The sequence below is a fragment of the Pseudophryne corroboree genome, chromosome 2 (genome assembly GCF_028390025.1).
Source record: "Pseudophryne corroboree isolate aPseCor3 chromosome 2, aPseCor3.hap2, whole genome shotgun sequence".
Classification (NCBI taxonomy): domain Eukaryota; kingdom Metazoa; phylum Chordata; class Amphibia; order Anura; family Myobatrachidae; genus Pseudophryne; species Pseudophryne corroboree.
The window spans coordinates 375,874,574-375,900,902 of NC_086445.1; the positions used below are offsets into that span (position 1 = coordinate 375,874,574).

The 26,329-nt window shown below is 50.8% G+C and overlaps 1 protein-coding gene across 2 annotated transcripts in view; it reads right to left on the reverse strand.

The window, feature by feature from the left end:
- Positions 1-26,329, reverse strand: part of LOC135020888 (uncharacterized) — a 106,854-nt gene that overhangs the window by 34,571 nt on the left and 45,954 nt on the right. For both annotated transcript variants that reach the window (XM_063953213.1, XM_063953214.1), the window contains 2 exons: positions 12,417-12,520; positions 12,027-12,188 (listed from right to left, as the gene is read on the reverse strand). In XM_063953213.1, the coding sequence (XP_063809283.1) occupies positions 12,027-12,188; positions 12,417-12,520 (266 nt within the window). The remainder of the gene's footprint in view (positions 1-12,026; positions 12,189-12,416; positions 12,521-26,329) is intronic.

The following is a 26,329-nucleotide window of genomic DNA, read 5'->3' on the forward strand; positions in this document are numbered from 1 at the left end:
TATCTTGCGGATATCATTACAGGCATCAGTACTTGGATAACAACAACTATTACTGGAGAGAGGTCAGAACAGAGGTGTAGCTAGGTGCCATGGTGCCCAGAGCAAGGGTAAGTTTCGGCGCCCCCTCCCCTGTACTGAATTGGGGGCATGTTGCATTTCAAAAGAAAAAATAAGAATTTACTCACCAGTAATTCTATTTCTCGTAGTCCGTAGTGGATGCTGGGACTCCGTGAGGACCATGGGGAACAGCGGCTCCGCAGGAGACGGGGCACAACTAAAAGAAAGCTTTAGACTACTGGTGTGCACTGGCTCCTCCCACCATGACCCTCCTCCAGACTTCAGTTAGGATACTGTGCCCGGAAGAGCTGACACAATAAGGAAGGATTTTGAATCCCGGGTAAGACTCATACCAGCCACACCAATCACACCGTATAACTCGTGATACAATACCCAGTTAACAGTATGAGAACAACTGAGCCTCTCAACAGATGGCTCAACAATAACCCTTTAGTTAAACAATAACTATATACAAGTATTGCAGACAATCCGCACTTGGGATGGGCGCCCAGCATCCATTACGGACTACGAGAAATAGAATTACCGGTGAGTAAATTCTTATTTTCTCTGACGTCCTAAGTGGATGCTGGGACTCCGTAAGGACCATGGGGATTATACCAAAGCTCCCAAACGGGCGGGAGAGCGCGGATGACTCTGCAGCACCGAATGGGCAAACTCTAGGTCCTCCTCAGCCAGGGTGTCAAACTTGTAGAATTTAGCAAATGTGTTTGACCCCGACCAAGTAGCTGCTCGGCAAAGTTGTAGAGCCGAGACCCCTCGGGCAGCCGCCCAAGAAGAGCCCACCTTCCTCGTGGAATGGGCTTTCACTGATTTAGGATGCGGCAGTCCAGCCGCAGAATGTGCAAGCTGAATCGTACTACAGATCCAGCAAGCAATAGTCTGCTTTGAAGCAGGTGCACCCAACTTGTTGGGCGCATACAGGCTAAATAGCGAGTCAGTCTTTCTGACTCCAGCTGTCCTGGAAACATAAATTTTCAGGGCCCTGACTACGTCCAACAACTTGGAAGCCTCCAAGTCTTTAGTAGCCGCAGGCACCACGATAGGTTGGTTCAGATGAAAGGCTGATACCACCTTAGGGAGAAATTGGGGACGAGTGCTCAATTCTGCCCTATCCATATATAAAATCAGATAAGGGCTTTTACAGGACAAAGCCGCCAATTCTGATACCCGCCTGGCCGAAGCCAAGGCCAACAACATGACCACTTTCCACGTGAGATACTTCAATTCCACGGTTTTAAGTGGCTCAAACCAATGTGATTTTAGGAAATCCAACACCACGTTGAGATCCCAAGGTGCCACTGGAGGCACAAAAGGGGGCTGAATATGCAGCACTCCCTTAACAAAAGTTTGAACTTCAGGTAGTGAAGCCAGTTCTCTCTGGAAGAAAATCGATAGAGCCGAAATCTGGACCTTAATGGAACACAATTTTAGGCCCATAGTCACCCCTGACTGTAGGAAGTGCAGGAAACGGCCCAGCTGAAATTCCTCCGTTGGGGCCTTCCTGGCCTCCTACCACGCAACATATTTTCGCCATATGCGGTGATAATGGTTTGCGGTTACTTCTTTCCTAGCTTTAATCAGCGTAGGAATGACTTCCTCCGGAATGCCCTTTTCCTTCAGGATCCGGCGTTCAACCGCCATGCCGTCAAACGCAGCCGCGGTAAGTCTTGGAACAGACAAGGCCCCTGCTGCAGCAGGTCCTGTCTGAGCGGCAGAGGCCATGGGTCCTCTGACATCATTTCTTGAAGTTCCGGGTACCAAGCTCTTCTTGGCCAATCCGGAACAATGAGTATACTGTAGTTCTTACTCCTCTTCTCCTTATTATCCTCAGTACCTTTGGTATGAGAGGAAGAGGAGGGAGCACATAAACCGACCGGTACACCCACGGTGTCACTAGAGCATCCACAGCTATCGCCTGAGGGTCTCTCGACCTGGCGCAATATCTTTCTAGCTTTTTGTTTAGGCGGGACGCCATCATGTCCACCTGTGGCCTTTCCCAACGGTTTACAATCAGTTGGAAGACTTCTGGATGAAGTCCCCACTCTCCTGGGTGGAGGTCGTGCCTGCTGAGGAAGTCTGCTTCCCAGTTGTCCACTCCCAGGATGAACACTGCTGACAGTGCTAACACGTGATTTTACGCCCATCGGAGAATCCTTGTGGCTTCTGCCATCGCCGTCCTGCTTCTCGTGCCGCCCTGTCGGTTTACATGGGCGACCGCCGTGATGTTGTCTGACTGGATCAGTACCGGCTGGTTTTGAAGCAGGGGTTTTGCCTGACTTAGGGCATTGTAAATGGCCCTCAGTTCCAGAATATTTATGTGCAGGGAAGTCTCCTGACCTGACCATAGTCCTTGGAAGTTTCTTCCCTGTGTGACTGCCCCCCAGCCTCGAAGGCTGGCATCCGTGGTCACCTGGACCCAGTCCTGTATGCCGAATCTGCGGCCCTCTTGAAGATAAGCACTCTGCAGCCACCACAGCAGAGACACCCTGGTCCTTGGAGACAGGGTTATCAGCCGATGCATCTGAAGATGCGATCCGGACCACTTGTCCAACAGGTCCCACTGAAAGGTTCTTGCATGGAACCTGCCGAATGGAATTGCTTCGTAGGAAGCTACCATCTTTCCCAGGATCCGCGTGCAGTGATGCACCGACACCTGTTTTGGTCTTAGGAGGCCTCTGACTAGAGATGACAGCTCCTTGGCCTTCTCCTCCAGGAGAAACACATTTTTCTGTTCTGTGTCCAGAACCATCCCCAGGAACAGTAGACGTGTCGTAGGGACCAGCTGCGACTTTGGAATATTTAGAATCCAGCCGTGCTGTTGTAGCACCTCCCGAGATAGTGCTACCCCGACCAACAACTGCTCCCTGGACCTCGCCTTTATCAGGAGATCGTCCAAGTACGGGATAATTAAAACTCCCTTCTTTCGAAGGAGTATCATCATTTCGGCCATTACCTTGGTAAAGACCCTCGGAGCCGTGGATAGACCGAACGGCAACGTCTGAAATTGGTAATGACAATCCTGTACCACAAACCTGAGGTACTCCTGGTGAGGATGGTAAATGGGGACATGCAGGTAAGCATCCTTGATGTCCAGTGATACCATGTAATCCCCCTCGTCCAGGCTTGCAATAACCGCCCTGAGCGATTCCATCTTGAACTTGAATGTTTTTATATACGTGTTCAAGGATTTCAAATTTAAAATGGGTCTCACCGAACCGTCCGGTTTCGGTACCACAAACATTGTGGAATAGTAACCCCGTCCTTGTTGAAGTAGGGGCACCTTTACTATCACCTGCTGGGAATACAGCTTGTGAATTGCCTCTAACACTGCCTCCCTGCCTGAGGGAGTTGTTGGTAAGGCAGATTTGAGGAAACGGCGGGGGGGGGGGAGATGTCTCGAATTCCAGCTTGTACCCCAGAGATACTACTTGAAAGATCAAGGGATCCACCCGTGAGCGAGCCCACTGATCGCTGAAATTTTTGAGATGGGCCCCCACCGTACCTGGCTCCGTCTGTGGAGCCCCAGCGTCATGCTGTGGACTTAGAGGAAACGGGAGAGGACTTTTGCTCCTGGGAACTGGCTGTATGCTGCAGCTTTTTCCCTCTACCTCTGCCTCTGGGCAGAAAGGACGCGCCTTTATCCCGCTTGCCCTTATTGGGCCGAAAGGACTGTACCTGATAATACGGTGCTTTCTTTGGCTGTGAGGGAACATGGGGTAAAAATCTTGATTTCCCAGCTGTTGCTGTGGAAACGAGGTCTGAGAGACCATCCCCGAACAACTCCTCACCCTTATAAGGCAAAACTTCCATGTGCCTTTTAGAATCTGCATCTCCTGTCCACTGCCGAGTCCATAACCCTCTCCTGGCAGAAATGGACATTGCACTTATTTTAGATGCCAGCCGGCAAATATCCCTCTGTGCATCCCTCATGTATAAGAGTGCGTCTTTAATATGTTCTACGGTTAGCAATATAGTGTCCCTGTCTAGGGTATCAATATTTTCCGACAGGGAATCTGACCACGCAGCTGCAGCACTGCACATCCATGCTGAAGCAATAGCTGGTCTCAGTATAACACCTGTGTGTGTATATATATATATAGACTTCAGGATAGCCTCCTGCTTTCTATCAGCAGATTCCTTCAGGGTGGCCGTATCCGGAGACGGTAGTGCCACCTTCTTTGACAAGCGTGTGAGCGCTTTATCCACCCTAGGGGATGTTTCCCAACGTGACCTATCCTCTGGCGGGAAAGGGTACGCCATTAGTAACCTCTTAGAAATTACCAGTTTCTTATCGGGGGAAGCCCACGCTTCTTCACACACTTCATTTAATTCCTCAGATGGAGGAAAAACAACTGGTAGTTTTTTCTCTCCAAACATAATACCCTTTTTTGTGGTACCCGGGGTAACATCAGAAATATGCAACACATTTTTCATTGCCTCAATCATATAACGTGTGGCCCTATTGGAAGATACATTAGTCTCATCGTCGTCGACACTGGAGTCAGTATCCGTGTCGACATCTGTGTCTGCCATCTGAGGTAGCGGGCGTTTTAGAGCCCCTGATGGCTTTTGAGACGCCTGGGCAGGCACAGGCTGAGAAGCCAGCTGTCCCATATTTGGTATGTCGTCAAACCTTTTATGCAAGGAGTCGACACTGTCGCGTAATTCCTTCCACAGAACCATCCACTCAGGTGTCGACCCCGCAGGGGGTGATATCACATTTATTGGCATTTGCTCCGCCTCCACATAAGCCTCCTCATCAAACATGTCGACACAGCCGTACCGACACACCGCATACACACAGGGAATGCTCTGACAGAGGACAGGACCCCACAAAGCCCTTTGGGGAGACAGAGAGAGAGAGTATGCCAGCACACACCAGGGCGCTATATAACACAGGGATCCCACTATAAATGAGTGTTTTTTCCCTTATAGCTGCTTATATTATATATACTGCGCCTAAATTTAGTGCCCCCCCTCTCTTTTTTACCCTTATGTAGCTTGACACTGCAGGGGAGAGCCAGGGAGCGTCCTTCCAGCGGAGCTGTGAGGGGAAAATGGCGCTAGTGTGCTGAGGGAGATAGCCCCGCCCCTTTTCCGGCGGACTTCTCCCGCTTTTTCTGGAATTCTGGCAGGGGTATTTTTACACCTATATAGCCTTCCTGACTATATATGGTGTAGATTTGCCAGCCAAGGTGCCTTATATTGCCCTCAGGGCGCCCCCCCCAGCGCCCTGCACCCATCAGTGACCGGAGTGTGAGGTGTGCATGAGGAGCAATGGCGCACAGCTGCAGTGCTGTGCGCTACCTTGTTGAAGACAGAAGTCTTCTGCCGCCGATTTTCCGGAACACTTCTTGCTTCTGGCTCTGTAAGGGGGCCGGCGGCGCGGCTCCGGGACCGAACATCGAGGTCGGGTCCTGTGGTCGATCCCTCTGGAGCTAATGGTGTCCAGTAGCCTAAGAAGCCCAAACTACCACCAGTTAGGTAGATTCGCTTCTTCTCCCCTTAGTCCCTCGCTGCAGTGAGTCTGTTGCCAGCAGATCTCACTGTAAAATAAAAAACCTAAAATATACTTTCTTTCTAGGAGCTCAGGAGAGCCCCTAGTGTGCATCCAGCTCAGCCGGGCACAAGATTCTAACTCCTTACGGAGTCCCAGCATCCACTTAGGACGTCAGAGAAAAATAGAAAAATCCTACATTGGTGACAGGGCCGGTTCTAGACCTTGTTGAGCTCAGGGTGGAAGTTTCTTTTGGGCTCCCCTCATGACCAAAACAGGGACAGTGCGCGCCGAAGGCGCACCACAAAAAATAAGATTTTACTTACCGATAAATCTATTTCTCGTAGTCCGTAGTGGATGCTGGGACTCCGTCAGGACCATGGGGAATAGCGGCTCCGCAGGAGACAGGGCACAAAATTTAAAAGTTTGACCACTAGGTGGTGTGTACTGGCTCCTCCCCCTATGACCCTCCTCCAAGCCTCAGTTAGGATACTGTGCCCGGACGAGCGTACACAATAAGGAAGGATTTTGAATCCCGGGTAAGACTCATACCAGCCACACCAATCACACCGTACAACTTGTGATCTGAACCCAGTTAACAGTATGACAAACGTAGGAGCCTCTGAACAGACGGCTCACAACAATAACAACCCGATTTTTTTGTAACAATAACTATGTACAAGTATTGCAGACAATCCGCACTTGGGATGGGCGCCCAGCATCCACTACGGACTACGAGAAATAGATTTATCGGTAAGTAAAATCTTATTTTCTCTGACGTCCTAGTGGATGCTGGGACTCCGTCAGGACCATGGGGATTATACCAAAGCTCCCAAACGGGCGGGAGAGTGCGGATGACTCTGCAGCACCGAATGAGAGAACTCCAGGTCCTCCTTAGCCAGGGTATCAAATTTGTAGAATTTTACAAACGTGTTCTCCCCTGACCACGTAGCTGCTCGGCAGAGTTGTAATGCCGAGACCCCTCGGGCAGCCGCCCAAGATGAGCCCACCTTCCTTGTGGAATGGGCCTTGACAGATTTAGGCTGTGGCAGGCCTGCCACAGAATGTGCAAGTTGAATTGTGCTACAAATCCAACGAGCAATCGTCTGCTTAGAAGCAGGAGCACCCAGCTTGTTGGGTGCATACAGTATAAACAGCGAGTCAGATTTTCTGACTCCAGCCGTCCTTGAAATATATATTTTCAATGCTCTGACAACGTCCAGCAACTTGGAATCCTCCAAATCGCTAGTAGCCACAGGCACCACAATAGGCTGGTTCAGGTGAAACGCTGAAACCACCTTAGGCAGAAAGTGAGGACGCGTCCGCAGTTCTGCCCTGTCCGAATGGAAAATCAGATATGGGCTTTTATACGATAAAGCCGCCAATTCTGACACTCTCCTGGCTGAAGCCAGGGCCAGTAGCATGGTTACTTTCCATGTAAGATATTTCAAATCCACCGATTTGAGTGGCTCAAACCAATGGGATTTGAGAAAATCCAAAACTACATTAAGATCCCACGGTGCCACTGGGGGCACAACCGGGGGCTGTATATGTAGTACTCCTTTTACAAAAGTCTGGACTTCAGGAACTGAAGCCAATTCTTTCTGGAAGAAAATCGACAGGGCCGAAATTTGAACCTTAATGGACCCTAATTTGAGGCCCATAGACAATCCTGTTTGCAGGAAATGTAGGAATCGACCCAGTTGAAATTCCTCCGTCGGGCCTTCCTGGCCTCACACCACGCAACATATTTTCTCCAAATGCGGTGATAATGTTGTGCAGTCACCTCCTTCCTGGCTTTTACCAGGGTAGGGATGACCTCTTCCGGAATGCCTTTTTCCCTTAGGATTCGGCGTTCAACCGCCATGCCGTCAAACGCAGCCGCGGTAAGTCTTGGAATAGACACGGTCCCTGCTGAAGCAGGTCCCGTCTTAGAGGTAGAGGCCACGGATCTTCCGTGAGCATCTCCTGAAGTTCCGGGTACCAAGTTCTTCTTGGCCAATCCGGAGCCACGAGTATCGTTCTTACTCCCCTTTGCCGTATAATTCTCAGTACTTTTGGTATGAGAGGCAGAGGAGGAAACACATACACTGACTGGTACACCCATGGTGTTACCAGAGCGTCTACAGCTATTGCCTGAGGGTCTCTTGACCTGGCGCAATACCTGTCCAGTTTTTTTTGAGGCGGGACGCCATCATGTCCACCATTGGTCTTTCCCAATGGACCACAATCATGTGGAAGACTTCTGGATGAAGTCCCCACTCTCCCGGGTGCAGATCGTGTCTGCTGAGGAAGTCTGCTTCCCAGTTGTCCACTCCCGGGATGAACACAGCTGACAGTGCTAACACATGATTTTCTGCCCAGCGGAGAATCCTTGCAGCTTCTGCCATTGCCCTCCAGCTTCTTGTGCCGCCCTGTCTGTTTACGTGGGCGACTGCCGTGATGTTGTCCGACTGAATCAACACCGGCTGACCCTAAAGCAGAGGTTTTGCCAGGCTTAGAGCATTGTAGATTGCTCTTAGCTCCAGTATTTTTATGTGAAGAGACGTCTCCAGGCTTGACCACACGCCCTGGAAGTTTCTTCCCTGTGTGACCGCTCCCCAGCCTCTCAGGCTGGCATCCGTGGTCACTAGGACCCAGTTCTGTATGCCGAATCTGCGGCCCTCTAACAGATGAGCACTCTGCAACCACCATAGCAGAGACACTCTTGTCCTTGTGGACAATTTTATCCGCTGATGCATCTGCAGATGCGATCCGGACCATTTGTCCAGCAGATCCCACTGAAAAGTTCGTGCATGGAATCTGCCGAATGGGATCGCTTCGTAAGAAGCTACCATTTTTCCCAGGACTCTTGTGCATTGATGCACAGATACTTTTCCTGGTTTTAGGAGGTTCCTGACTAGATCGGATAACTCCCTGGCTTTCTCTTCCGGAAGAAATACCTTTGTCTGAACAGTGTCCAGAATCATCCCTAGGAACAACAGACGTGTCGTCGGGATCAGTTGGGATTTTGGAAAATTCAGAATCCACCCGTGTTGTTGGAGCACTACTTGGGTTAGTGCTACTCCGACCTCCAGCTGTTCTCTGGATCTTGCCCTTATCAGGAGATCGTCCAAGTAAGGGATAATTAAGACGCCTTCTCTTCGAAGAAGGATCTCTTCCAGATTCGCTATCACTGCTCTGAGTGACTCCATCTTGAACTTGAATTTTTGTATGTACAGGTTCAGAGATTTTAGATTTAGAATCGGTCTTACCGAGCCGTCCGGCTTCGGTACCACAAATAGCGTGGAGTAATACCCCTGTCCCTGTTGTAGGAGGGGTACCTTGACTATCACCTGCTGAGAATACAGCTTGTGAATGGCCTCCAATACCGTCGCCCTGTCGGAGGGGGACGTTGGCAAAGCAGACTTTAGGAAACGGCGAGGAGGGGACTTCTCGAATTCCAACCTGTAACCCTGAGATACTACCTGCAGGATCCAGGGGTCCACCTGCGAGTGAGCCCACTGTGCGCTGAAATGTTTGAGGCGACCCCCCACCGCCCCTGAGTCTGCTTGTAAGGTCCCAGCGTCATGCTGACGCCTTTGTAGAAGCCGGGGAGGGCTTCTGCTCCTGGGCAGGAGCTGCTTGTTGCAGTCTCTTACCCTTTCCTTTGCCTCGGGGCAAATAGGAATGTCCTTTTGCTCGTTTTTTCTTATAGGAACGAAAGGACTGCGGCTGAAAAGCCTGCGGCTTTTTCTGCTGGGAGGTGACCTGGGGTAAAAAGGTGGATTTTCCGGCCGTTGCCGTGGCCACCAGATCCGATAGACCGACCCCAAATAATTCCTCCCCCTTAAACGGCAATACTTCCATATGTCGTTTGGAATCCGCATCACCTGACCACTGGCGCGTCCATAAACTTCTTCTGGCAGATATGGACATCGCACTTACTCTTGATGCCAGAGTGCAAATATCTCTCTGTGCATCTCGCATATAAAGAAATGCATCCTTTAACTGCTCTATAGTCAGTAAAATACTGTCCCTATCCAGGGTATCAATATTTTCAGACAGTGACTCCGACCAAGCCACGCCAGCACTGCACATCCAGGCTGAGGCGATTGCTGGTCTCAGTATAACACCCGTATGAGTGTATATACTTTTTAATGTATTCACCAGCCTCCTATCAGCTGGATCCTTGAGGGCGGCCGTATCAGGAGACGGTAACGCCACTTGCTTTGATAAGCGTGTGAGCGCCTTATCCACCCTAGGAGGTGTTTCCCAGCGCGCCCTAACCTCTGGCGGGAAAGGGTATAATGCCAATAACTTCTTTGAAATTAGCAGTTTTCTATCTGGGGTAACCCACGCTTCATCACACACTTCATTCAGTTCCTCTGATTCAGGAAAAACTATCGGTAGTTTTTTCACACCCCACATAATACCCCTTTTTGTGGTACTTGCAGTATCAGAGATATGCAAAGCCTCCTTCATTGCCGTGATCATATAACGTGTGGCCCTACTGGAAAATACGTTTGTTTCTTCACCGTCGACACTGGATTCAGTGTCAGTGTCTGGGTCTGTGTCGACCGACTGAGGTAAAGGGCGTTTTACAGCCCCTGACGGTGTCTGAGACGCCTGGACAGGTACTAACTGGTTTGCCGGCTGTCTCATGTCGTCAACCGACTTTTGTAGCGTGCTGACACTATCCCGTAATTCCATAAACAAAGCCATCCATTCTGGTGTCGACTCCCTAGGGGGTGACATCACCATTACAGGCAATTGCTCCGCCTCCACGCCAACATCGTCCTCATACATGTCGACACACACGTACCGACACACAGCAGACACACAGGGAATGCTCTGATAGAAGACAGGACCCCACTAGCCCTTTGGGGAGACAGAGGGAGAGTTTGCCAGCACACACCCAAGCGCTATAAATATATATAGGGACAACCTTAATAAGTGTGTTCCCTTTATAGCAGCTCAAATATTATAAATATCGCCAATAAGTGCCCCCCCTCTCTGTTTTTACCCTGTTTCTGTAGTGCAGTGCAGGGGAGAGTCCTGGGAGCCTTCCTCGCAGCGGAGCTGGGCAGGAAAATGGCGCTGTGTGCTGAGGAGAATAGGCCCCGCCCCCTTTTCGGCGGGCTTCTTCTCCCGGTTTTTTTGGAACCTGGCAGGGGTTAAATACATCCATATAGCCCCAGGGGCTATATGTGATATATTTTAGCCAGAATAGGTATATTACATTGCTGCCCAGGGCGCCCCCCCCAGCGCCCTGCACCCTCAGTGACCGCTGGTGTGAAGTGTGCGGAGAGCAATGGCGCACAGCTGAAGTGCTGTGCGCTACCTCATGAAGACTGAGACGTCTTCTGCCGCCGGTTTCTGGACCTCTTCTCTATTCGGCATCTGCAAGGGGGTCGGCGGCGCGGCTCCGGTGACCCATCCAGGCTGTACCTGTGATCGTCCCTCTGGAGCTAGTGTCCAGTAGCCTAAGAAGCAAATCCATCCTGCACGCAGGTGAGTTCACTTCTTCTCCCCTAAGTCCCTCGTTGCAGTGAGCCTGTTGCCAGCAGGACTCACTGAAAATAAAAAACCTAACAAACTTTTTCTAAGCAGCTCTTTAGGAGAGCCACCTAGATTGCACCCTGCTCGGACGGGCACAAAAACCTAACTGAGGCTTGGAGGAGGGTCATAGGGGGAGGAGCCAGTACACACCACCTAGTGGTCAAACTTTTACATTTTGTGCCCTGTCTCCTGCGGAGCCGCTATTCCCCATGGTCCTGACGGAGTCCCAGCATCCACTAGGACGTCAGAGAAATATAGGGGAGGTTATGCCACAGCAGAGCCGCTTATACATGTTACTCTGCAGCTTCTAATACAGAGTGAGGTGCTGTAGCAGAAGTTGAGGCAGAGAAAGGTGCTGCAGCATCAATGTAGAGAGAGGTGCTGTAGCAGCTGGAGCAGAGAGTGGTGCTGCAATGGCCGAAGCAGAAAGAGCTGCTGCAGCAGCCAGGGCAGAAAGAGATGCTACAGCAACTGGGGTAGAAAGAGGTTCTGCAGTAGCCGAGGCATAGAGTGGTGTAGCAGGACAAACGTAACCTGCTGCACAGCTACAAACAGACAGTGAGACAAACAGTATAAGGAGGGCGGCAGAGTGTCGGCATGTGCCGGCTGTCAGTGTCTCCTGCTGTCACCTCTGGCCAGCCCTGTTCCCTACCTAGTCTCCAAGACCGAGTCAGTGTGTGCCCCTCTGTTTCTCCTCCTCCTGCTCTGTGGCTGCCTGTACAGTGGCCTATGGTATAGTGGGCAGAAGGAGGGGGTGAGCAGGTGGTGGCGCGCCCTCTATCTTTTTCGGCGCCCGGAGCCACCCTTGCTACACCCCTGGGTCAGAAGATTACCATAAGGATGGCACAAGCCTATTTTATCATTTCTATGAGAGCAGAAGAGCTCTTGTTACTAGTCGGTGATCACTCACCTGGCATGAATAGGACAGCCATGCCTTAGTGTTGGGGAACTCCCTCAGAAGCTGCACCAGGGCCTCTGCCTCCTTCTGACTAGGGATGGTCTCAAAAGCAAAGAGATCAATTCCAGCGGACGCTAAGCTCTGCATCTGATTACGATGCCAGTTTTTTAAATCCTGTATCAGATGACAAAACATTATTAGTAAGAGTTTTATCTAAGGTTGTAGAGAAATAAAGTGGAGAGAAATAAAGTACTAACCAATCAGTTCATAACTGTCATTTTCAAACACAGCCTGTAACATGGCAATTAGGAGCTGGTTGGCTGGTACTGGTAAGATGCTTCAGTTATTAATAATAAATGAATAGACGGCTTAGTAGACTATTGTTAAAGTAGTTGTGAATACCTCAACACTATGGTCTCTCACGTAACTTCCTGTGTACTCAGAGCCATCATGAAGGAATGCTCCATATGGGCCTATAGATCCAGCGATTAGAACTTTTCTTTTGTCTGTAAAATGACAGAGAAATAACAGCTCAGTCATACTATCTTATGTATTACATTTTACAATATGTTCAGTTGGGAAACTAATGGCAATGTAATCTGTTAGGTTAAAAGTTATACATATTCTCACATATAGCCATCTTGCAATTCTGCATTTGCTCTTAATAAGTTGTACAGGTGCACAAAACCAATGGTTTTTGTTCGGGTTTCAGCTCAGTACTACGAGTATTTAAAAGGATTTGGTTTGGCTGTAACCAGAGAATTCAAGCCACCAAACTGAAGCTCAAATGTTAGTGTGCAAAAGACAGAACAATAGGATTTTAATTACCTACCGGTAAATCCTTTTCTCGTAGTCCGTAGAGGATGCTGGGGTCCAATTTAGTGCCATGGGGTATAGATGGGTCCTTTAGGAGCCACTGGCACTTTAAGAGTGTAATAGTGTGGGCTGGCCCTTCCCTCTATGCCCCTCCTAACAGACTCAGTCTAGAAACTGTGCCCGAGGAGACTGACATATTTCGAGAGAAGGAAATACACAGATAGTGGTGAGATTCACACCAGCTCACACATAACAAAAAGGAAAGCCAAACTAACCAACTTGTAATAATTCAGCAACACCTGAAACAACAATATTGAACCAAGTAACAATGCAGGAATACGAAGCACTCGGCGGGCGCCCAGCATCCTCTATGGACTACGAGAAAAGGATTTACCGGTAGGAAATTAAAATCCTATTTTCACTTACATCCTAGAGGATGCTGGGGTCCAATTTCGTACCATGGGGATGTACCAAAGCTCCCAGTACGGGAGGGAGAGTGCTGAGGTTCCTGCAGAACAGATTGACCAAACTTTAGGTCCTCAGATGCCAAAGTATCGAACTTGTAGAACTTAGCAAACGTGTTCAACCCTGACCAAGTAGCTGCTCGGCAAAGCTGTAAAGCCAAGACACCCCGGGCAGCCGCCCAGGAAGAACCAGCTTTACGAGTAGAGTGAGCCTTAATAGATTTTGGACACAGCAAGCCTGCCATCGAATAGCGAGCTGGATAGTGAACCTGATCCAGCGAGAAATCGTCTGCTTAGAAGCAGGACACCCAACCTGGTTGGGGTCATAAAGGACAAATAAAGCGTCCGACTTCCTGTGATGAAAAGTTCTCTTCACATAAATTTTCAAAGCCTTCACCACATTAAAGGACTTTGAGGTAAGTGAGGAGTCAGTAGCCACTGGCACCACAATAGGTTGGTTGATATGAAAAGCAGACACAACCTTTGGAAGAAATTGCTGACGCATTCTGAGCTCAGCTCTATCTTCATGGAAAATCAAGTAGGGCTCTTGCATGACAATGCCTCCAATTCTGACACACGTCTAGCAGAAGCCAATGCCAACAGTGTGACCACCTTCCAAGTAAGAAACTTGATGGCTACCTCCTGCAAAGGTTCGAACCAATCCGATTGCAGGAACTGCAGCACCACATTAAGATCCCATGGTGCCGTAGGAGGCACAAAGGGTGGTTGGATGTGCAGAACCCCTTTCAAGAATGTCTGACCCTCAGGGAGGGCAGCCAATTGTTTCTGGAAGAAAATGGACAAGGCTAAAATCTGGACCTTTATGGAGCCCAAGCGTAGGCCCACATCCACACCTGCTTGCAGAAAGAGGAGAAACCGTCCCAGTTGAAACTCCACCGTTGGAAACTTCTTGCATTCACACCAAGACACATACTTTTTCCAAATCCGATGGTAATGTTTAGACTAGTGCTGGGCAAGATAACGCATTATTAACGCGTTAACGCCATAAGGCAATAACGGCGATAATATTGTTAACGCCGTTAACGCTGCTGCGCCGGAAGCAGTAGCGGAAGAAGCCGCCGGAAGCAGTACTTCATCTGACACCCTTGATGGAGAAGCCGCTGGATGCTGCCGGAGAAGAGGAAGCCACTGGATGCCGCCGGAGAAGAGGAAGCCGCCATAACCTCTTGAGACTGAGACATCTTCACAATATCTCTGTGAGTACTGGTTTTTATACAGGGCCCTAGCAAAGGCATAGGATTCCCTTATAGCTGCTCTTTAGTATTTAGTTTTTAGTTAGATAGGTAGCGATTAACTTAGAAGTTCTAACTAAGTTACCCAGCTCCGGCCAGCGCGTGCTACGGGATCCCACTCACCCAGTCCCACCGCGGCGCAGCTCCCGCTTGTGTTCTAAGTTAGAACACAAGCGGGAGCTGCGCCGCGGTGGGACTGGGTGAGTGGGATCCCGTAGCGTGCGCTGGCCGGAACTGGGTAACTTAGTTACGCGCGGCTGAGGAGAAACCTCGGTCGCGTGGGTTGCAGCGCGCAGGGCAGCCCTTCTCTTCTCCGGCAGGCGCTGCTGTGGGACTGGATGAGAATGGTCCCGCAGCGCGCGCGCTGGCCGGCGCGCAAGTATCAGAGACAGCGCAGGAAGCACTTTTCACCCGCGGCTATTCACTGGTTCTATCAATGCCGCTGTGGGACTGGATGTGACGGGTTTATGTACATTGGGGCTGATATTGCTTATATTAACAAGAGAGTTAGTGGATGGGATTGGAAGTTTGGGCCTCCTTCGTTCATTAAGGTCTCCCTGCTAAGCTATTATACTCCCTTTTATTGCTGTGGTGCCTAATCTGCTATAAAAAAAAAATATATCGTTTTTTTTTTTTTTTTTTTTATAAAATTTTATTTTATTTATTTCAAAATGTTTTCACAGAAAATGGAGAAAGGAACCGAAATCTTACATGGACATTTTCATTTTAAATCTCTACCAGATGGCACAGTTGATAAAACCAAAGTTATTTGTAAACACTGCAAAGCTGAATTTTCTTATCACCGGAGTACTTTGAGTCTGAAGTATCACTTAAATGCAATACACACCGTTGATGCCAGCAACTCACCCACTCAAACAAACAGTGGAGGGAAGCTTCGGCAGACTACATTGGATACAGCGTATGGGAGAAGTATAGATAAACAAAAGCAAGAAAAGCTAACAAATAACATAGCGAAGTGGATAGCTACAAACTGCAGGCCAATTAGTATTGTCGAAGATGTCGGTCTGAGGAACGTTCTTAGGATCGCAACGAATGACAGCACGTATGAGCCTCCCTCAAGACGCACCATCACAAGAAGAATACATGACTTGTATGAAAATGAGAGGACTACAAAAGCGATGGCGTTACAATGTGCACCACATGTTGCTCTCACTGGAGATTACTGGACATCGCTGGGTAACCATAATTACCTTGGAGTTACAGTGCATTATATTGATGAACACTGGGAGCTACATTCACATGCTCTGACTGTAATGAAAACAGAAGAGAGACATTTTGCTGAAACGTGCGCTGAACATTTTATTCATGTTGCACAGGAGTGGAACATTTAGCACAGATAGTGCAAGAAATATGATTGCTGCTGCAAGACACCTGCCTTTTGAACATGTCCCCTGCACTGCGCACAGTCTCCAGCGTTCTGTCACAGTATCTCTGCAGAACAGTGCGTTTGACAATGTCCTGGCCAAATGCAGAAAAGTTGTAGGCCATTTAAACACAGTCCAGCAAGTGCTGCAGAATTACAAAAACAACAAATTCAACAGACAAAATAAGGAGTCGCTTATACAAGATATTCCAACCAGATGGAATTAGACTCTGGACATGATAAAAAGTGTCTGTAGAAATGAACAGCCACTGAGGGATGTCCTCACCACACACAACACCAAGATTGCCATGCCAACTACAGCTGAAATGGACAAACTGCAGAGGTTGGAAACGCTACTGGAGCCCTGCAGGTATATTTTACATACTTCATATATTTCATTTTTCCACTGTCCTGTCTGTAAAAAATATAGCATGAATGGGATGTAGTTAGGTAGGTTTAGGCACTTACTGGTGGTGGGTAGGAAGCAGGGAGGGTTAGGGTTAATAGGGAGCAGGGAGGGTTGGGTTAGTAGGGAGCAGGGAGGGTTAGGGTTTGGCTGCATGGAGGGAGAGTTAGGGTTAGGCAGCACCAGCGGACTTTTAGGGCTAGGCACTATGCAGGGAGGGTTTAGGGTAGGGAGGGTTAGCATACTTACCGGGGACTTTTGGGTATCTGGATTCCAGGATGCCACTGTCGGTCTTCTGACCACCAGCATTCTTCCGTACCCAAAGAAATGGGTTTGATTTTTTTTTGCTGTTGCAGGTATGTGACTGAACTTCTGGGAGGAGAAAAGTATGTTTCATGCTCTGAGGTTCTGCCTGCTTTTTGCCATCTCTCTCGGGTCATGGAGAGTTCAGATGATGACCCTGCCTACGTGGTCAAATTTAAGTCTACATTCAGAACAGACCTGGAGACAGGCAAAGAAAATGCCAACATTGCATATCTGAAGATTGCTACCGCATTGGACCCTAGATTCAAGGACCTCAAGTGTATACCCAGAGCTGAGAGGGGTGAGGTGTGGGCCTTAGTCACCAACTTACTAAAGGAACAGAGGTTTGCTGCAGAGAAACCTGTGGAAGCAACAACATCAGAGCCACCAAATAAAAAGTTAGCCCTATTGGCTGCTTCATCAGTGTCTGATTCTGAACAGGAAGAAGATTCAGTTGAGAACAGTGTGCGTCGATTCAGAGCGGAGCCCACCATCAGTACAGAGTCCTGTCCATTAGAGTGGTGGTCCAAACATGCAGGCTCACACAGCAGGCTGGCCTCCATTGCACAGAAGTACTTGGCCACACCTGCAACATCAGTACCCTGTGAAAGGTTGTTTTCTCTTGCTGGTCATATTGTACAGAAGAAGAGAGTTTCTTTATCATCTGAAAATGTAAATAACCTTGTGTGTCTTAGCAACTGGCTTGGTGCAGAGCAGTAAATAGGTTACACACCTAAAATATATCTGTCCAATCTGGTGGGAACAAAAATCTGGGAAAGAAAACAGATTTAGATTCTCAGAAAACATTTTATTTTTAATTTAAATTTTTTTTTTTTTAAATACTTTATTTATGCGTGGTCAGGTAGGTACAGAGAACATACTGAAAATACATGGGACAGGCGGCCAACATAGCCAGTGTCCGGGGTAGACCACATTTTCAAGTATATAACAAGATTAATCAATGAGGGAGAGACAATCAACTTCAAACATGGGGTTTGGGGGGGGAGGGGGAAGGACCACATTTGTGTCTATATATGATGTATACCATGAGAACAAGTAAAGTCAGATTAAGAGGGGGGAGGAGATTCAGAAGGGGGTGTGGACGAAGAGAGCAGCAGGGAGGAAGGGAAGTTAGAGCGGGGGGGGGGGGGGGGGTTAGAGAGAAATGTCGGAGGGGGAGAGCAGTAGGGGCCCATGGGTCCCTGGGGGGGAGGGGGGTGTTCTAAAGGAGGGGAGGCTAGTTTCTGCGTTCGGCGGCGAGCCAAGGAGCCCAAACCTGCTCGAAGACGTGGCCCCGGTCGTGGAGATAGTATGTGATCTTTTCCATTGAGGCGATGTGCCAAATTTTAGCTTTAAGGGAGAGTAGGGAAGGTGGGGAGGGGTTCTTCCAGTTGAGGGCAATCAATGATTTTGCTGCTGCTAAGATATGTGAGGTTAGCTTTTGGGAGAATTTATTGAGGAGTGGGGGGGGATAACATAGCAGGGAGGTCCAGGGGTCTTTCCGGACAGGAGGGTCTAGAAGTGAGTTAAGGAGGGAGTAGACCAAGTCCCAGAAGGGCACAATTACTGGGCAGGTCCACCATATGTGGAGCATAGTGCCTCTAGCTCCGCAGTTTCTCCAACAGGACGGGGAGGAGGATGGGAAAATTTTGTTAAGTCGGTCGGGGGTGTAGTACCAGCGGTAGTAGATTTTGTAGGCCGTTTCCTTAAAGGCAGTGGCAATGGAGCTTTTAGCGATCCCCAGCCTCATATCCTCCCAGTCCTCTGTTTCTGGAGGAGGTCCGAGGTCTTGTTCCCACGCGAGTTCATGGGGCCGGGAAGAAGGGAGGGAGGAGTCTAGTAGGAGAGAGTAGAGTTGGGAGATTATACCTTTGGAGGAATGGGAGTTGACGCATAGGGATTCAAAGGGAGTAAGGGCGCGGAGTAAGGCGGAAGAGGGGAAGGAGGCCAGAAAATGGCGTATTTGTAGGTATTGGAAGGGGTTAAGTGGTTGTGAGGGAGTTTTCCGCTGGAGGTCGGGCAGGGACAACCATTGGCCTCGATCGGCAAAGTCCGTTGGAAATTTAAGGCCCAGTGTTGTCCACATTCGGGATCTCGTAACAGAGAGTCCGGAGGAAAACTTGGGGTTTTGCCAGATGGGGGTCAAGGGTGAGGGTATGGTAGTGAGACCCCAGTTCAAAGAGAGAGCGTCCCAAGTTTTGAGATTGAATTTGATGGTAGGGAGATGCTTAGAGGCTGGGGATCGAGAGGTGGGGGAGAGGCCCCATAGGGGGGACAGGTCTGGAATGCCCATGAAGGCTGCTTCGATGTCCAGCCAGGACACCGATCCTGGAGGAGCGTATGAGGTGACAATGTGGGATAGGTGGGAAGCAAGGTAGTATAGTTTGACATCGGGAAGGCCTCTACCACCCGCGAAGGTTGGTCTTTTCAGAGTATTGGCGGCTATGCGGGGAGGTCTGTGGTTCCAAATAAAGCGTGTGAGGGCTCGTTGAATAGTGCGGAGGAAGGTGGTCGGGACTGTCACGGGAAGGGTCTGGAAAAGATAGAGCCATTTGGGGAGAATGGTCATTTTAACCGCTATGATCCTGCCCAGCCACGAGATGAAAAGACTATTCCAAGAGGTCAAGTCAGCTAGTGTTTTGGTAAGGAGGGGTGGAAAGTTTTCTCGGAAGAGGCAGTCGTATCGAGGGGTTAGGTATATCCCTAAGTATTTGATCTTCGTGGGTTGCCATTTAAAATTGAAGTTGGTACGGAGGGACTCGGCCTCACGCTGGGGGGTATGAAGCATCATGGCCTCAGATTTGGAATAGTTGATTTTATATCCTGATATAAGACTGTAGGCTTGTAGTAGCGAGAATAGATTTGGGAGTGAGATGAGGGGTTGGGACAGGGAGAGTAGGATGTCGTCTGCAAAGAGAGAAATTTTGGGATTTGTGGGGCCCACCTGTATACCGTGTATGTCCGGGTGTGCTCTAATTTGAGAAGCAAGTGGTTCTATAATGAGGGCAAATATTAGAGGGGAGAGAGGGCAGCCCTGACGTGTGCCGTTGGCAATACTAAGTGGGGCGGATGGGATACCATTGATAAGGACGGTGGCAGTGGGAGTGGAGTATAATGCTAGGATGCTTGTGAGAAAGCCGCCAGATAGGCCATAGGCCTCTAGGGCGGGTCTCAAGAAATCCCAGGAGATTCGGTCAAATGCTTTTTCGGCGTCTAAGGAGAGTATGATAGTGGGGGCTTTCCTGGAATTCGAGATATGTATGAGGTCAATAGCACGCCTGGTGTTGTCCCTTGCCTGGCGGCCCGGGATAAATCCTACTTGATCGTAGTGAACTAGGGAAGGGAGGTATGGGTTAAGACGGGTGGCCAGGATCTTGGCAAAAATTTTAAGGTCTAGGTTCAGGAGGGATATGGGGCGGTAGCTGGCGCAGTTAAGGGGATCTTTGCCTTCTTTGGGAATCACCACTATTCTGGCCTCTAGCATCTCAGGGGGAAAGAGGTCGCCCTGGACAACCCCATTAAAGAGAGAGTGCAGGTGTGGGGAGAGAAGGGCAGAGAATTTTTTGTAGTATAGAGCCGTAAACCCGTCCGGGCCCGGGGATTTGCCAGTTTTTTGCATGAGGATAGTCTGGGCGATCTCTTCTACCGTGATCTCCCTGTTGAGGGAGTCCAATGCGTCCTGGGGTAGTCTGGGTAGTTTGGAAGCAGAGAGAAAGTGGGAAATGAGGTCAGCGTGGGGTTGGGAGGGGGCACCCGGTGGGGGAGGCGGGAGGTTGTATAAATCAGTATAGTAGGATTGAAAAGCGGCTCTAATGGCTATGGGGTCTTGAACAAGTTGGTTGAGAGAGTTCCTGATAGTGACAATGTTGGTTGTGGCTCTCGTAGAGCGGAGTCGTGCCGCCAGAATCTTGTCCGCCTTGTCGCCCTTCTCATAAAAGGTCTGGCGAAGCCACTTAAGACGCTTGGCCACCCGTGTAGTGAGAAGGAGGTCAAGTTCCGCCTTAATGGTGCGAAGTTCGGACAAGACCTTCGGGTCGGAAGACGCCTTGTGTAGGGTCTCGAGTGCGTGGAGTTTAATGGAGAGTCTATTGTATTGGGAGAGGGTTTGCTTTTTGGCTTTTGAGGCAAGGCTAATGAGGTGCCCCCGGAGGACCGCCTTGTGTGCCAGCCAGAGGGTGGACCTAGAAATGTCGGGATGGTCATTTAAGGCGAAGTAATCAGAGATCATGTTTTGGAGGTGAGAGTTTATCTCAGGGTTGTGTAGGAGGGAATCGTTGAGACGCCATGTCATGGGGCGAGGGCGAGAAACCAGGCCTGTCAGGTCGCAGGATATGGGGGCGTGGTCGGACCAAATTAGTGGGTGAATATGGGCATCCTGGAGATTCAGGGCCAGATCATGGCTGAGCAGGATCATATCAATTCGGGAGTAGGAGTTATGTGGGGCGGAGTAGAAGGTGTAATCGCGGGCAGAGGGATCTTTTATCCTCCAAGAGTCATAGAGGAGTTGAGAGCGCATGAGACGGAGGAGGGATCTAGAGCGGAGGGAGTCCGACGGGGAAGGGGCAGGGGAGGCGGTAGAACGATCTAGCTGTGGGTTGAGGACGGAGTTAAAGTCCCCTGCAAGTATGAGGTCGCCTCTTTGGACTCGTGTGAGGAGAGTATCCAGCCTTGTGAAGAATCGTTCCTGTCGTTGGTTGGGGGCGTAGACGTGGACTAGGGTGCATAATTTATTATTAAGTTTCCCCACCAGGACTAGGAAACGACCGTCTTTGTCGGTATGGGAGTCTAAGAGTTCGAAGGTGAGGTGACGGGCAAATAGGATCGCTACTCCACGTTTTTTGGCTGAGTGATCGCAGGCGTGAAAGGAGATAGGGAATGGTTTGCAATGGAGGGTAGGATGTGAGTCGTGTAGAAAGTGAGTTTCCTGTAGGAAGATCAGGTCGCCTCTGTGGTGTTTAAGGGAGGCAAACAGTTTACCTCTCTTTTGAGGGCTATTCAGACCCTTCACATTATGAGAAAGAACCCGGAGACCCATGGGGAAACAACAGCGAAGTAGGCAGATTAAAAAGAGCGGAAATGTTTAGAGATGTAGGAAGGGGGGGGGGAGATAGGTTGGAGGTATATGAGGTGGGAAAGAGTATGGTCCACGTAGGGAGGGGGGGGAGAGGAGACCGGAAGGGGTGGGAAGGTAGTTGGTCATCTGGCATTGGAGGCCAGGACCGGTAGAGCTGACAATGGGAGGGAGTACTAGGCGTCGGGTGAGCACCTAGGTCAGCGGTAGGGCGCGTGGCCCTGTGGGGGCGCGGCATGGGGCCCAGTTCGTGGATCACGAGCCGCTCGGGAAATAATCGTAGGCAAGCCTCCCCCGGGGGGAGTCTGAGGGAGAAAGCTAGAGAGAAGACAGGAAGAGAAGACAGCTGGAGCGCCAGCCCCATGGGGCTAAGAAGAGGAGAAGGGGGGGGGGGGGGGGAAGGATGGAAGGACTTAACTCAGAGGATAGCATGGAATCACTTCAGGACAGAGACATTTGTAATTTTAGGCAGTTAGGCATTAAGATTCGCAGCATTGAAACGTTTCAACAGGGGGCAACAATAAAGCATTTGTAAAACAACAACTGAGGAAACAAGAGATCAGATTACGGAGAACCTGAAATAGCGTAAGATTTCTATTGGGAGAGTGCGACCAGGGGTGGTCGCCCCATTTTTGTGTGAAAAGCGGTTGTGTAGAGGGATGAAAGTTCTCAGGTAACTGGAGGTGGAGCTTGGGAGGTCGCGGAAGATGGGACCGTGATCCATTCTGAGCGCGGAGATTGGGGTGTGTCCCGTTGTGACCGCGGCGGGAAGCGCGGCGGGTGAGCATCTTGGTCAGGGGTGGAGATGCCCAGCCTTGAGAGGAGCGTTTGGGCCTCTGATTGATCTTTGGCTGTGAGAAGTTTCCCTTGGTGCCATACGAGGATCCGGAAAGGGAAACCCCAGCGGTACTTCACGTTGTGGCGGGAGAGTAGGGAGGTAATGGGTTTAAAGTCCCTACGTTTAGCTAGAGTGAGCGGGGATAAGTCCTGAAAAATTTGAAGCGGGGTGTTTTGGAAAGTCACAGATCCTAATCGTCGGGCCTCCCTCATGACGGCTTCCTTTGCCGTGAAGTAATGTAGTCGGAGGATGACATCTCTGGGCTGGGAGGAGTCCTGGGAGCGGGGCCGCAGGGCCCTGTGGGCCCGGTCCAGGAGGAGATGTTCCTCAGGGGTGTCAGGCGATAGGTGTGCAAAGAGACGTTTGAGGTAGAGCTCAAGGTGAGTAGGCTCGACCTCCTCGGGGATACCCCGGATCCGCAAATTATTTCTCCTTGCTCTGTTGTCTTGATCTTCATGGTCCTCCTTAAGGTGGGCGACATCTTGGCGGATTTGGTGAAGGTCGGTTTCAACCGTTTGCTGGAACGTTACCACCTCCTCGACCCTTCTTTCGAGTTGGTCAGTTCTGGAGCCGATGTCAGCGATATCTGATTTGAGGGAGTGTAGAGCTTGGACTGAGGATTTGATATCCCGCATCTCCTTAAGGAGGGAGAGGAAGTCTCTGCGGGTAAGGGGTGTATGATCGTCTTCCTCAGCTTCCGATTCGGAAGGGGCCTGGGAGGGCCCGGGAGTATCAGACTTGTTCATGGCCGGGGTGTTTTTTTTGGTTAGGAATGGTGTAAGATCGGACCCCTGGGATTTTTTATTACCTCTGGTCATCGTGGGAGTAGGGAGGGGGGGATAGACAGCAGGGGAGATGCTGGGGGCGGCGCTCCAGCGGTGAGACTCAGGACCGGGGAAGGCAGGCCGAGAGCATTACGGGTGCATTATATTGTAGTTATCTGTGTCCGGTCCATGGGGGTGACCCGTGGAGGGCCCGGAGGGTAGATATCCGGGGTTGAGAGGGGGACTCACGTAGGGTCTCCACCGACCAGGAATCGCGGAGGCGTGCTCCGGGCACGGACCAGCCAGTGACCGGGGCAGCACCACTCAGCGGTGAGGGAGGTCTGCAGCTAGTAGCGGGAGGGGAGTCCACCGGCAGGGTCCGGAATAAGCTGTGATGAATGAAGGGGGGGCACAGAGAGGGGGCACAGAGAGGTAACCAGGCTATCCACAGCCGCGGGGGGGAGATAGGTGGCTCCAACAAGCCTCCACACCGGCAGGGCTCCGCAGCGGGTGTATGCAGCTACTTTAGGCCCCGGCTCCTGGTGCTGATGTAGGCCTCAACTCCCGGGGGCTTCAGAAGCGGCAGCAGATCCCTCTCTCCCCCTGCTAAGGTAGTATTTTTGTTAGAGGGGGTCTCGGAGGGGGCAGGGCTGGCTCGTAGGGGCAGGGGTGTGCAGGTAACCGGCGGGCCGGGTGCAGCAAGATGGCCGCCGCCGGAGTGGGTGCCGTCGGGAGGAGGCCGCAGCCGCGGCTCTGGAGGGCAGGGAGTGGGAGTCTGATCCCCGCCGCCGTCCCCAATGGTCCGGGGTAAGAGAGGGGCTTAGAGTGAGGCTGCTTGCTTGTGCAGGGGAGCCGCCAGGGGACCCGGCGCGGCCGCGTTCTGGTCCCGGAGCTCGCTCCCGGGTAGGCCCCAAACTCGAGGTCCCGGACCCGGGACGGAGCGGAGGCCTCAACACCCACACAGCGCCCGGGGACACCTCTCCAGCCTCCTCGGGCGCTGGGCGCGGTGGGCACTCGCCAGGGGGTGCAAGTCAGCGCGGGAGGTCTGGGGAGACTGTACCTGTCGGAGCCGATCACGCGTCCCCGCGGGTAATTCTTCGGTCCGTCTGTGCCTCCCTCAAGCGGCTGTCGTGGAGGGGCCTCTCAGCGGTGTCTGCCGCGGTCCTCCCTCTGACTCAAGGCCGCCAGCCGCGTCCTCCCGGGGGCCGCCCGCCGCTCACCGCCGTGCAACCTCTCCTCCTCTGCAGCCAAGATGGCTGCCGTCCGCGCTCCGGCGCCCGAGATCCAGCAATCCTCGGTCCCGGGGTAAGTCTGTCGGGTGGGGAGTAGTGTCCTATAATGGGTACCGCTGTAGCAGCGTTAGGAGGGTTCTTGGAGGGCTCAGCGCGTGTTCTCGGGGCGGAGGCCCACACGTCCGGGGATGATCCGAAAATTGAGGCCCCTGCTTCGGGGCAAGGAGTAGGCCGCAGTCCGCAGGAGCCAGAAAACCGGCTCCCCGACTCCGCAGCGCTGACTCCCCGCTTGCACCACCAGGGTATAGCTTAGAACTGCTCTTGTTAGATAACGATTTGTGTAGCTGAAGGCTTTTATGGCACTTTTTAGTCCCAGATCCCTGGGAGCTCAGATGTAGTGCAGCCTATTCAGTCAGCCTCCAGGCCACGCCCCCTTTAATTTAAATTTTTAACGTTTTTTAAATGCTACTGTGTTAAGGGAAAACTGCAAACCAAATGTTTTTGCAGTGTTGTTTACTGTTATTGCACTGTTGTTCATATAGAAGTACTAAAAGTGCGCAATACACCACTTTTGAATTCATTATTGACTTTAGTCGGCTAACAATACGATTAATCGCTATTAATCGCATGAAATCCTGCGATTAATTGCGATTAAAAATGTTAATCGTTGACCAGCACTAGTTTAGACGTAACCCCCTTCCTAGCAATGTAGCAATGACCGTTTTCGGAATACCCTTCCGAGCTAAGATCTGGTGCTCAACCTCCATGCTGTCAAACGTAGCCACGCCAAGTCTTGATAGGGGAATGGCCCCTGTTGCAGAAGGCCCTCGGATCCTCCAGCAGTAATTCCATGATATCTGCATACCAAGCCCTCCTTGGCCAGTCCGGAGCAATGAGGATCGCCTGAACTCTTGTTCTTTTTATTAGTTTGATAATCCTTGGGATGAGTGGAAGTGGAGGGAACACATACACTGACTGGAACACCCACAGAGTTACCAGTGCATCCACCGCCACTGCCTGTGGGTCTCTCGACCTGGAACAGTACCTGCGAAGCTTCTTGTTGAGGCGAGAGGCCATCATGTCTACCTGAGGGATGCCCCATCAGCTTGTCACCTCTGTGAACACCTCCGGGTGGAGGCCCCATTCTCCTGGATTGAGATCGTGTCTGCTGAGGAAGTCCGCTTCCCAGTTGTCCACTCCCGGAATGAAGATCGCTGATAGTGCCACCGCATGCTTTTTTGCCCAGAGGAGGATTCATGTTACCTCTGACATTGCCGCTCTGCTCTTCGTTCTGCTGTCGGTTTATGTAGGACACTGCCGTTACATTGTCCGACTGAACCTGAATGGCCTGATCTTGCAGAAGATGTGCCGCTTGTAGAAGGCCGTTGTATATGGCCCTTAGTTCCAGAATGTTTATCGGAAGGATGGATTCCAGACTTGACCACTTTCCTTGGAAGTTTTCCCCTTGGGTGACCACTCCCCAACCTCTTAGATTTGCATCAGTGGTTAGAAGGATCCAATTCTGAATCCCGAACCTGCGGCCCTCAAGTAGGTGAGAAGTTTGCAGCCACCAGAGGAGTGTAAGTCTGGCTTTCAGCGACAGGCATATCCACTGGTGCATATGAAGATGTGATCCCGACCATTTGTCTAGGAGATCCAGTTGGAAGGACCTCGCATAGAATCTTCCGTACGGAAGAGCCTCGTAGGAGGCTACCATCTTCCCCAGAAGGCGAATGCACTGATGAACCAATACCCGGGCTGGCTTCAGGACATCCCGTACCATT